Below are 13,727 nucleotides of genomic sequence, written 5' to 3'. Positions count from 1 at the left end.
GTGTCCGGATGCTTTTGGTCACATAGTGTATGTGGTGACAATTATTGAACTGTATTGAAAAAAAAACGTAAATTAATTACAGAAGCCGGCCGGAGTGGCCGAGCGGTTCTAGGCGCTACAGTCTGGAACCGCGCGACCGCTACGGTCGCAGGTTCGAATCTTGCCTCGGGCATGGATGTGTGTAATGTCCTTAGGTTAGTTAGGTTTAAGTAGTTCTAAGTTCTAGGGGACTGATGACCTCAGAAGTTAAGTCCCATAGTGTTCAGAGCCATTTGAACCATTTAATTACAGAATAGGCCGTACACACACTTTATTCAACATGTAAACGTCGCTATAGATATTCGTATTTAGGTTCTGACATGTTCGATAGGCTTGCCATAATTGGCGATGATGAGGCGGAGAAGAGTAGCGAAATTCTGCATGATCCGCGTACGTTCCGGAACATCGATGCTGTCGATGACATCCTGAATGGCTGTTCTCAGCTCAGCAGTGGTTTTCGGGTTATTGCTGCACACCTTGCTTGTACCATAACCACACAAAAACGAGTCGCATGTGTTCAGATCCAGAGAATGTGGTGGCCAATCGAGGCCCATGCCAGTGGCCTCTGGGTACCCCAGAGCAAGAATGCCGTCCCCAGAGTGCTCCTCCACGACATCAAACACTCTCCCGCTTCCATGGGGTCGACCTCCGTCTTACATTAACCACATCTTGTCGAAATCAGGATCACTTTGGATAATAGGGATGAAATCATCTTCCAAGACCTTCACGTACCATTCGGTAATCACTGTGCCATCAAGGAGTATCGCACTAATTATTCAGTGACTGGTCATTGCACACGACACAGTCTCCCGTTGAGGATGAAGAGACTTCTTGATCGCGAAATGCGGATTCTCAGTCCCCCAACTGCGCCAATTTTGGTTATTGACGGACCCTTCCAAATGAAAGTGGGTTTCGTCGCTAAACCAAACCATGCATGCGTATAGTATTTCCCATCATGCCCTGCGGCCAACCGTGCACTTTGAAACTCCTAATGCAAACCGTTCGGAAGTTATGACGAATTGAGAGAGAGAGAGAGAGAGAGAGAGAGAGAGAGAGAAAAGAAAGAAAAGAAAGAATGAGCTACACGGCCCAAATAACCCATTTTCTGTGCAGATACACACATATGTGCTCGAACTCATACGGTAATCAGTGAACAGCGAATCCTGCGAGTATAGAGACTTAATGAGTGGGGATACTACATCAGTAGTGTGGTTATAAGTTGGAAATATGCGCCGATCAGGGACCGTGTCTAGATGGTCGAGAGTTAGTTCGGCCTCAAGCGCCGAGCGGGAAGGCTGTTATTTTGTCGCCTCACCACACCGTCGCGCCCGCCTCGATAGCTTTTCCTCAGTCTTGTCGCAAAGTTGTTTGGTCCATAGCGTTGGTTGCTGTGTGTACCCATTAGCAGCAACGTGGCCCGTTGAAAATCTCTGCCCTGGGTTGCAAATGTGTTCCAAGAAAATGTACAAGCACTCTTACTTTCTATAAATCCGTGAATCCCGGATCAATGGAAATTAATGATTGGCTCGCTGATACAATCCATGTAACATCTGATCAGGTTCATGTTGCCTATTTCGATTCTGATAACTATGTATTTTCGTAAATTCTCTGGATCTGCTACAAGTATGTAGGTTAAATTTGCGTTATGGTTCTCATGTTCCCTTTAGGCATCGTGATGGTTCCACAAGCATGGTGCTTCTTGCTAACGCGGAACTGGATTATATCAATATCCAAGTGTTCAATTTCCCGCTGGAAGAGGGCGACAGTTATTTAAGGACGTGTTGTTTCCTTATGGTTATGTGAGGATTATACGACGCCTACGGTGGTCCACTCAACAACGGTTGCAATGTTACAGCGGAATCTGTTCAGTGGAGATGGTAGCCAAACGTAACTTTCATTGCAGTCTGCAAGTCTGTGGTCACCGCATTCGTATAACGTTTATTTGTAATTGGTGATATGCTTTCTCTGCACTCAGATTGGCTACCTTAGATCGAATTGCCCTTGGTGGGTTTTGAAGTCCTCTTCTGAAAATTTATGTTAGCTGATGTCGTTTCTATTGCTCACTTGGTTGGTGAAACGTCTTCTCCGGGTGCAATGAAGCAACAGATGGATGCGCTGCTTACTGCACTTGAACTTCCGCCTTTACCCTCGCAGCATGGTCTTGAACTTGTTGTTGCCAACTCGGCAGTGTAGTTCAAATGGTTCAAATGGCTCTGAGAACTATGGGACTTAACATCTGATGTCATTCGTCCCCTAGAACTTAGAACTACTTAAACCTAACTAACCTAAGGACATCACACACATCCATGCCCGAGGCAGGATTCGAACCTGCGACCGATGCGGTCGCGCGGTTCCAGACTGTAGCGCCTAGAACCGTTCGGCCACAACGGCCGGCGCAGTGTAGTGTCAGCAGTACAATATAAAAGACGTCGTACAGGATAGTGAAGAGCCGGATACGGCTATCCTTACCCACCGGTCCCTGAACAAACTTTGACACGTGATGTATCTTGTAGTGCTGAGTCCCGCATTCCTGATGGTGTCGCTAGTGCGAAAACAGCTACTGAGATCTCTAGTGTTTCTCCTGCTGTTCCTCCCACGTTCGAGGGAACTCCTCTGGAACCACCCATGGGTGGAAAAGTCATTGAAACTTCTGATGTTCCAATTATTCAGTAACAGCAAATTGAGGTGTCCTTAAAATTTCCTATTACCATGATGTCACCCGTTCATGTGACGTCGGATCGACAGACTGTTGTTATACCCTGTGGAGGTGATTGACAGCCATTAAATCCTGCCTGTCGACCCAGGTGCTGTGATGCCTGATCTCTGTCTTGTGTATCGATCTGAATTGCAAGGATTGCATCCTATGGAATGGGTGTCTACGGCTCCCCGTTTGTCACTTACTTTGGTTAATGTTCAAGAACCGCCTATGTTCCCAACTGTCGATGCTATACTGTCTCGTACTCGTTTGTAAATAGTGCGTCCAACCTGAGCGGACAGTGGCTAATAAAAAAAGAAACATAAAGATTCCAGAGGCTGCTTTGAGAGCGCCCCCCCCCCCTCCCCCCTCCACCACACTCTGACTCGTCACTGGACTCGACAATGGATCATAACAATCGTTGATGTAATTCAGTTGGTCAGCATGTAGAATTTAGTTTCTTGTCGTTAAAGCATGCAGGCTTATAGGGTTATTTCTTTGAATGTTAATAGAATTTACTCGCTTTTCTTTCCATGGTTTCTGCACTGTGTTTAACATGGCTCCCATTCCACAGGGAGATTCCACTGCTCAAGGCTACTTTCGATGTCTTTTACCTTGAATATGGTGATAGCATCAACGTAGGCAAATGTCGATTGATCAGTTTACGCGGTTTTCATAATGCTGTGATTCCGTGGGCGACGTTGGTCGATATATATAAATCTTTTGAAGTCATACTTGACCGTTCTTCACCCCAAATGGCTACGCTTATTTGGAAATTGGTTACGGAGAAGATGCAAGGAGCAATCCTGGAACATGAAGGGCGTACCCTTAACAATCTTCAGAAAGTTCGGTTTCTGGATACCTACGTCTTTTGCAAAGCATATTACATCGCCTAGATCTTTCCCCTTCCTGCGACGATGGTTAGGAAACTAAAACAACTGTCTAATCGTTTTTATGGAAGTATCTCATTTTTTGATTACGATATGGGGTGGTTGCGGGTACACATTCTCTTGGGGGTTTGAGACTTTTCGATATTCAAAGGAAAGCGTCAGTGTTATTTGCTCGGCGCACCGTACTGACTGTCACTCATGCAATCCACCCATTCAAGTTTCGATTACTTTACTGCCTTCGACCGGTCAGTCTTGATCCGTCTGTTGATGTTGGTCAAGTGAATTTCCATTTAAAATATGTCCGTGAATATTGTATTGCTGTCAGTTATTTGGGGGCTGATATTCAAGAAAGGGAGCGTATCACAACCACATTTTTGTTAATGCGCGAGGGATTGACTGTACGGCGTCCGTTGTACGGGCATCACCACAAACGTCTTGGCAGACTGTGTGGTTTTATCTTAGGCTTCCCGTTTTACCATTGGTGGTTGCATCCTCGTGGTATCATGTGGTACACAATCTTTAACCCATCATCAATGAGCGCCTATTTCGTGATGGACTTAGGGTTACGGATCACTGTAGTCGCTGCCCCGCCATAGCCACGCTACAATATAAATGTACCTCAAAAATGTTCAAATGTGTGTGAAATCTTATGGGACTTAACTGCTAAGGTCATCAGTCACTAAGCTTACACACTACTTAACCTAAATTATCCTAAGGACAAACACACACACCCATGCCCGAGGGAGGACTCGAACCTCCGCCGGGACCAGCCGCACAGTCCATGACTGCAGCGCCTTAGTCCGCTCGGCTAATCCCGCGCGGCAAATGTGCAGTACCTGTAGTGGTCACGTAGCGAAGAGACACTGGCTTAAAAATCAATTAGCGTTTCTAACTCAGTTCATTGAGACTGCCTTTTCGGCTGATATCCTATTGCGTCCAGGCTACTTCTGCTTTCCGACAGCAAAGTGCAATTCCATTGCAGGGTTGTTAGGCCACTGTGTTAATTACATTGTAGATGGATGGGGAGATAGGGACCCACTTGCCTTCCACCAATATATGGCCACTATATATCGGACGTGATTGAGCCTATCACGCTATTGCGACTTATTTGCCAATATGATGAACCTTGCATTTCGTCCTCGAGGCATCGATTGTGTTAACTTGTCCCTGTAATATTCTCGTCATGGTCCCTTTTCAGGAATAATGACACGCAGTTTATTTTACTTTTACAGTCATTTTCGTATTGTTTTTTTTAATTAATAAAAATAAAGTAATGAAAAGAATTGCTGCAGGCATCGACTGGGAAGGAAAACTTCCATTCGGTTTCTTTTGTGTGTGTGTGTGTAGCAAGTTGTAAGGATTACCAAAAGACTAAAAAAAAAAACTACGAGGGCTATTCAAAAAGTAAGGTCCGATCAACAGCGAAATTGAAACCATAGTGAAAATCCGATGAAGCTTAACTAACATAGATGTGTTGGACACTGTCTCTAGTATAGCCATCGATCGCAACACGTCACCCTTTTCAATTCTGATCGCACAGTGAGCACGTAAAGAAGCCTGAAAAACAGTGTGTCCCAAAAAGTCTCAGTGCCTGTGAGAGATTTCGCCTGATTTCATGCAATCCACACAACGTATCTCTCATGCATTTCCATCTTCATTCCAAACCTCAGCCGCACACTGCAGGAGGTGAGATGGCTTCTGCAGCGTTTTCGATGGAAGGTGTTTCGTCGCCCACCATACAGCCTGGACTTGGCTCCCTCAGAGTTCCCTCTCCGCTCACATGAACTAATGGACATGAAGACAACATTTTCGCACAAACAACAAGCTGCAGATCAAGGTAAAGAATTGGTAGCAAGCCCAGTCGGCTGTCTTCTGTGACGCGGTTATTCGAAGGTTGGTACAATGCTACGACAAATGTCTCAATCAGAGCGGCATCTGTGTAGAAAAGTAGTTGGAAGGTGTAGCTACACTACTGGCCATTAAAATTGCTACACCACGAAGATGACGTGCTACAAACGCGAAATTTAACTGACAGGAAGAAGATGCTGTGATATGCAAATGATTAGCTTTTCAGAGCATTCACACAAGGTTGGCGCCGTTGGCGACACCTACAACGTGCTGACATGAGGAAAGTTTGCAAACGATTTCTCATACACAAACAGCAGTTGACCGGCGTTGCCTGGTGAATCGTTGTTGTGATGCCTCATGCAAGGAGGAGAAATGGGTACCATCACGTTTCAGACTTTGATAAAGATTGGATAGTAGCCTATCGCGATTGCGGTTTATCGTATCGCGACATTGCTGCTCGCGTTGGTCGAGATCCAATGATTGTTAGCAGAATATGGAATCGGTGGGTTAATGAGGGTAATACGGAACGCCGTGCTGGATCCCAACGGCCTCGTATCACTAGCAGTCGAGATGACAGGCATCTTATCCGCACGGCTGTAACGGATCGTGCAGCCACGTCTCGATCCTTGAATCAACAGACAGGGACGTTTGCAAGACGACAACCATCTGCACGAACAGTTCGACGACGTTTGCAGCATCATAGACTATCAGCTCGGAGACCATAGCTGCGGTTATCCTTGACGCTGCATCACAGACAGGAGCGCCTGCGATGGTGTACACAACGACCAACCTGGGTGCACGAATGACGAAACGTCATGTTTTCGGATGAATCGAGGTTCTGTTTACAGCATCATGATGGTCGCATGCGTGTTTGACGAACTGCGGTGACGCACATTGGAAGCGTGTATTCGTCATCGCCATACTGGCGTATCACCCGGCGTGATGGTATAGGGTGCCACTGGTTACACGTCTCGGCCACGACTTGTTCACTTTGACGGCACTTTGAACAGTGGACGTTACATTTCAGATGTGTTACGACACCGTCATTCGATCTCTGCGAAACCCTACATTTCAGCAGGATAATGCACGACCGCATGTAGCAGGTCCTGTGCGGGCCTCTCTGGATACAGAAAATGTTCGACTGCTGCCCTGGCCAGCACATTCTCCAGATCTCTCACCAATTGAAAACGTCTGGTCAATGGTGGCCGAGCAACTGACTCGTCACAATACGCCAGTCACTACTCTTGGTGAACTGTGGCATCGTGTTGAAGCTGCATGGGCAGCTGTAGCTGTACACGCCATCCAAGCTCTGTTTGACTCAATGCCCAGGCGTATGAAGGCCGTTATTACGGCCAGAGGTGGTTGTTCTGGGTGCTGATTTCTCAGGATCTATGCACCCATGTTGCGTGAGAATATAATCACATGTCAGTTCCAGCATAAAATATTTTTCCAATGAATACCCGTTTATCATCAGCATTTCTTCTTTGTGTAGCAGTTTTAATGGCCAGTAGTGTAATTATTGTAAATAAAACATTTTTGATTTTCGCTTAGATTTCCTTTTCGTGACCGTTCGGACCTTACTTTCCGAACAACCTTCGCAATAAAAATAAAATATAAACAAATGGCCAGTACCTTGTATGGGACCAGTGTCAGGCGGCAGCATGCGGGTTGGGTGGGGGGGGGGGGGGGAGGAGGGAGGCATCATGGTCAGTCCTTGGGATTCGACTCCTGCCCACCTTGTCTCCATACAACCTAATCTAACTTAACCTCTAGTAGCCGTTGTCTCTCTTTCCTTTGCTTCAAACAGTGTATAATCGTACAGCTGGGCGGTGAGTACGGCATAATAGGCCGTAATCGGAGATGTGAACAAATACGATTAATAACAGCTCCGCAGGAAACACAGCAGAACTGCTGAGAGAAAAGACGGATGTTTGTGGCAGGGCCAGCGCTGGACCACGGCAGGCGCGCCTTCTCGCCGTGGCCGTTCTCGGCCGAGTGCGCGCGCTTCCAGGTGCACTTCGCGAGGCCGCGCTCGCTGCCCATGACTGCGCTCGTCTCCTTTCCCGGCAGCGGCAACACCTGGCTCCGCTACCTCATCGAGACCGCGTCCGGCGTCTTCACTGGCTCCGTCTACACTGACCGCCAGATCATTAGCAAAGGTAAGCTCGTAAGTTAGCTGAAAAGAGTAAATAATACAGTGAAATCTCATGATTTCGTACTGAATGGGGTGAGTCCTGCTTCGAGGTACTGGAATTTCGAGAATAGGAATGACTTATAAAACAGTTATCTCGAGCTATAATTAAGAATATGTAGTATCAGGTGATTCGAAAAGAAAGAACAAACTTCGGTTGTTTATTATTGACGAACTATAAAAGACAGAAAAACATTGCTAATGTCACTTGATAGAGAAAGGTTCAGTGTTTTGACACAGCAGCGACATTGTTAGTTTGTAGTAACACGGCGACTACACCACAAGAAAGAAAAGCAATTCACTACCGACGTGCCGGCCGGAGTGGCCGAGCGGTTCTAGGCGCTACAGTCTGGAACCGCGCGACCACTACGCTCGCAGGTTCGAATCCTGCCTCGGGCATGGATGTGTGTGATGTCTTTAGGTTAGTTAGGTTCTACGTTCTAGGGGACTGATGACCTCAGAAGTTACGTCCCATAGTGCTCAGAGCCATTTGAACCATTTGAACTACCGACGTTCAGTGGTTCCTGTTCCATACACAGTCATTGTCCATCAAAATGGCTAGCTCTGAAGATGATCATATAATGATGGAAATCAGTCACTTCTGAATAAATGTGCCTTGCCGTCTGGACTGTTGTAATTATTTTCACAAGAAAAATTATTTTGTGTGTTGGACAACAAGACCTTGCTTGTTACTTTTCGCCTCCATGGTCACCAGACCTCACACTTTCCGACTATTGTTACTGTAGGTGAACATAAAATAGGGAGTCTTCGTCCCACCGATGGCAGCTACTCTTCAAGAGCTGTGAAATCGAACTGTTGAATCTGTCAATTCGATAAACACGGAACTGTTTATTCGTGGGACAAATGAAATGAACGACTGTTTTTCGAGCAACACGTGGTGCTCATTCTGAGTGTATGGTGTAGCATTTGTGCGAACATAAAACTTTGAAACTTCCTCTGTTCAATAAGATGAACCATGCGTTTCTATCTTTCATAGTTTCTCTGTAATAAACAACTAAAATCTGTTCATTCTTTTTGAGCCACCCTGTAGCTTAATACAAACTAGAGGAGCTCTTTAATAAAGTTCGTTTTATTCAGCAAAATGCCGCTGTATTCCCTACTTTATTTGTCGAAACAGGTTTCAAGCACATGACCGTCGTCTGGCGATCTATACTTACCATGAATGTATATAAGTGAACATAAAGTTTTATTTAACAGGTTGTTCTTATCGTAAATAGTGACCAAGATTTCCTTTTTCAAGGAAGCTTGCATGGGGGCTTAATTAAAATAATACTGCAGATATTTTTTTAGTAGCTGTTAGTCCGATTACGCTGTTTCGTAAACGGCTGGCCCTGACTAGTATTAGTACGCAATCTGACTGCATAGAACAACAACAAATAATGAAATGAAAATTTTCATTAACACAATTAATTAATTAAGTCCCCAGGAACTATAAAACCAACGCCACAACAAGCACAAGTGTAGCTGTTCTGTATGTGGTAGTATGACTCAACGCACATCTGGCACGGTTCTTCTTCAACAAGACAAGAATTTTTAAATATTGACGTGATAAAAGAAAATTAGAAATACTATAATTGTGCAAGAAAACCAAAATTACACTCTAATACAAGAACACAAGCCAGATGCTTTGTTGACTGAACCTGTAATGATGCATTATTTGAGACACACAAATAATAAAAGAACATAGCGTTTTATTACCTTCATATATATTGACGAAATGCACTCTGATCATTACAATATCTCCATTAGAATAACATCTGCTATCTCTCCCATCAAATAACTGCATAAAACATGGAACAACACTCTCCACTATCACATCTCACTCCGACTTCACGACAAGCAGTGTCCACCACAACTTCTCGGCAAGAACTGCCTGCCGCTACTTCTCAATAATCACTGCCAGTGGAGGCGGCGAAACAATACTCTCTGGCGCGATCTCTGGCGCTGTGGCTCAGTGTAGCCACCTTTCAAGCTTAGCAGTGAAAAAGTCAAAAAAGATAAAAATATTAATGTTAAATAGGTAAAACGTTGTCATGACACTTTTAGAAACTGTACGTATCACAGCAACACTACAGGTGGTTATAGTTAACGTACAGTCTCTCACGGAGGTCCAGTGTGGGTTGTAATTATCGTATAGCAGTGAAATGTGGTAGATACGTTAATGGAGATTTACGACGGAAAAACTTTAAAGAATGTTGACCCTCAGTTGCAAATCTGGCACTGTATACTGTCTGCATGACAGTATGACATTCACGCTGTCATTTGACAAGCCATAACGTCCGTGAACATTATAGCTGTCGAGGATACTGGTATCCGTACAAGATCCAGACGGTGCATTAACTGAAACCCCTTCATCCGCAGCAACGTTATGAATTTACTCTTCGGTTCCTGGCACTGGTCGACGTTAATGACACGTGGTGGGGCGCTATTCTATGGAGTGAGGGGTCACATTTTACACTACAGGGTGCAGTAAATTAAATGTTGTGTGACTAGGGCCTCCCATTGCACCGTTCGCCGGGTGCAAATCTTTGGATTTGACGCCACTTTGGCGACTTGCGCGTCGATGGGGATGAAATGATGATGATTAGGACAACACAACACCCAGTCCCAGAGCGGAGATCTCCGACCCAGCCGGGAATCGAACCCGGGCCCTTAGGATTGACATTCTGTCGCGCTGACCACTCAGCTACCGGGGGCGGACACAGAGTGCAGTGAAAACACAGAACCGTCGAATTTGGGGTACTGATAAGCCGCGTGTTGTGCACAAACAGCCACTGCACTCGCTGTATGTCACGGTGTCTTGTGGATGCACAAACATCTTTATTCTAGATTTGTTCTTGTTTGAAGACAATACACCCAGAGAACCAGTCAAGTGTACCGTAACGTCTGCACGTTATCGGGACCTCCTCGTTCAGTATGTGATTCCTCATTTGCAAGAGCGAAACTGTTTGGAAACCAATGTTTCATGCAAGATGGGGTAACACCTGATGTCGCTCGTCCAGTGAAAGATTTTCTTAAAGTAACATTCCACGAACGTCTTATCTCTACAGGATTTCCAGATGCATGGGCTGTGATCACCTTACATGAATCCATGTGACTTTTGGCTTTGGGGATATCTAAAAAAACTTGTTTACCAGCGACACATTCGGTCTCTACCTGATCTAAAAGCCAGTATAAAGGAACACGTTGTTGAGATTGCATCGGAACGACTGTTGATCACGTCGTTTTACGGATACCCCATGTCTTAGACATCTCCAGTGCTAACTTGGTCCAGCTTTATTGCTCACAACCCGTTCCTAATCCACTACACATGAAAAAATTTCTAATCGTCTTTCTTGCATTCACAGCACCGGATGTGCACCTGGTGGCCTAAATTGGGACTAATTGTTTCCTTCCATTTTATTGAACGAAATTTTTGAACAGTTGAAAAGAATGCAGTCTCTTGCCATGATCAGTATTTTTCAGTTCTTGCACGACTGTCACTTTGTATGGAAAAAGTTCTAATTTTTTCCTTACAGCTGTGAGGGCCGTTCCGACACTGACATCGATTTCCTGTGCGAGTTTTCCTACTGACTTGTTCGGACTTATGGACATTTTATCGGAAATTATCGAGTAGTTTATCCTCAGACAAAATGCAAGGATGACCACTTCTCGGTGTATCTGTCACTGAACCCGTACTTCGAAATTTGTTAATCAAATCTCGCACAGTATCATGATGTGGGAGTGTTGCCTCCGGGAAAACTGAATTAAATGTTCGACGAACTGAAACTATGTATTTACCGCCAGCTTTCAACACTTGTTCGACTAAAAACACGCGTTCTTCAGTGGTTAGCATTTTAACATTGACAAAAACGAAAAAACGAACAAAGGAACTAAACTTAAACGTTCACGTTAACACGTAACGACACACACCAACGATAAAACTGACGCTGGCTGAGATAAACGAAACAGAGGAATGTTGGGAGAGTCCACTTCGAGGGAAGTAACCCAGGCAGGCGGACAATCTTACGGCACGCGCGGCTGACAATTATACGGCACTGCGGAGAGACAAAAGAACACCCCGTATGTTTTGCAGCTTTCACTGAGCCTGTCTTTTTATCTGACAGTAATGGTCCGAAATGACAAGATCACTTATAATTACTTTACAATATTTTCTGTCAGTGTCCGTAAGTACATGGTCAATTGAAACTCTTTTTTTTTAAACCCTCGTACCAGTGTTTACCATTCGTCCCATGCCAGAAGTGCTCCAAATGTTTTCGAAGTTATTAAAAATGTCGCATTCGACACCTACGTTAACATTCATGTCTTCGTGTATTATTCCGTTAGTTTTTGGGACTCAGACTCTTTCCATGGTTTCACTTAATTTGTTGAAGAAAATATCCACATTACCACTAGGTGAGCGGTAAACATTCAGAATAACTGACTGCTTGCAGACAACCAGTTTTGTTACTGGAATGGCTGACAATGGAAAATGTTTATAAACTTAAATAGTGCTCAGCTCACCTCTTCCTCCAAAATGTTTAGCATTGCTAATATATAAACATGAACCACCATCCTTTAAGGTAGCAACTTCACCATTCATAAGGTGACAGCACTTCATGCTCCAATTCATCGCCTCTACACCAGTGCTCTGTAATGCATACTACAGCGCTGCTTGAGGACTATAATTAAAGTTCAGTGTGACGTACTTTATGTTTAATGGACTGCTCATTTTGATGAATAACAGATAATTCCGAGCAAATTTCCATGGTGCTTACACACTCAAGTGTGATACATTTTATTTCCCGCGTACACGGTTCTGAAGTCTCTAAACTCATTGAGACATTTTCAAGAGAGTAGATCCTATTATCATGGTTCATCGTAATAATGGCCTAGTTCAACTACCCATGACAACAGATATTTGACCGTGTGTGGCCTCACGCCCAATTTACTCATATATATAGAGATGAACTATACTCGGAATTCAATTGATAGACAGCAGGCATACTACGTACCTTCGAACTGATCTATCTCTTGTCTCGTCATTACAGGGCGGTTGTAATTCAACTTTCACTACTTGAACCAACATAGACTCAAAAGTACTAGGTCGTAATGAAAACTATTGCCTCCGATTTTTTTTAAACTTTTTAAAATCTAACAAACGTTATTAACATTCTACATCTTCATTCTTCAGTTCTATGTATTTATTTCTCAACATAGTCATCCTGGCGAAGAACACATTTCTCCCAGCGAGAGACTAGTCTGTTGATACCGTTATTGTAGACTGTTTAGCGTAGTTGACGGAACCTGAATCTCACCTCAAGTTGCACTGCTTCATCACCATCAAAGTGAACCCTGGAACGTGTTACTTAAGTTTTGGATGAGGCCAAGTCGGGGCTAGATGAAGGATGATCGATGAAAATGAACCCAGGCATCGGATCGATTGTTGTAGATCTCATAGCGCTCGTGCATGGTCCAGCATATTCATGCTGAAGGAAAAGATGCTCCCTGTATGGACTAATACTTCGAATTCGAAACTCGATTACAGCCACTCTATTTCTCAGGCACCTACATAGTTACGCGTTTCACACCACTATGTTAACACGCTATAATACGGCCCTTCCAGCGTCAGAGGGCAGCAAATATATTGACATGAAGAATAAAGATGTAGAATATCAATAATATTTGTTTGATTTTGAAAAGCTTTAAGAGTTTTCACATAAAAAATTCGGATGAATTACTTTTCAGCACGCCTTTGTATTAACCGTATAGGTACCAACTCTACAGGAATGATTATCAGATAGTGTGCTGCAGGATTTACGTTGTTTGCAAGGTTAGTGTCATCGCTTGTCGTTAGGAGCCGGTACTGGTCCGGTGACCTAGGGTTGAAAGACAAGTATCACTGTGCTTTAAAGTTGCAGACAGTATACATGGCATGAACAATGTGAACAGGACTTTATTCGTAAAGCTGTTTTATCAAAACAGCAGCAATACTGTTGCTCTTCGAGAGTATCAATGCATTAAAGATATATGGAGAGATCCTCTTTCAGCACTGGGGTTGAAG

General features: G+C 44.2%; 1 protein-coding gene across 1 annotated transcript in view; it reads left to right on the top strand.

Moving 5' to 3' along the window:
* The window catches only part of LOC126184604 (WSC domain-containing protein 1-like), a 401,052-nt gene that overhangs the window by 272,570 nt on the left and 114,755 nt on the right, over positions 1 to 13,727 (top strand). Inside the window, exon 4 of the mRNA XM_049927057.1 lies at positions 7,413 to 7,631. Within this exon, the coding sequence (XP_049783014.1) occupies positions 7,413 to 7,631 (219 nt within the window). The remainder of the gene's footprint in view (positions 1 to 7,412; positions 7,632 to 13,727) is intronic.

The sequence above is a fragment of the Schistocerca cancellata genome, chromosome 4 (assembly GCF_023864275.1).
Source record: "Schistocerca cancellata isolate TAMUIC-IGC-003103 chromosome 4, iqSchCanc2.1, whole genome shotgun sequence".
NCBI lineage: Eukaryota > Metazoa > Arthropoda > Insecta > Orthoptera > Acrididae > Schistocerca > Schistocerca cancellata.
Note: the sequence above shows the minus strand (reverse complement) of the source record. Positions and strands in the feature narration are given on the sequence as shown.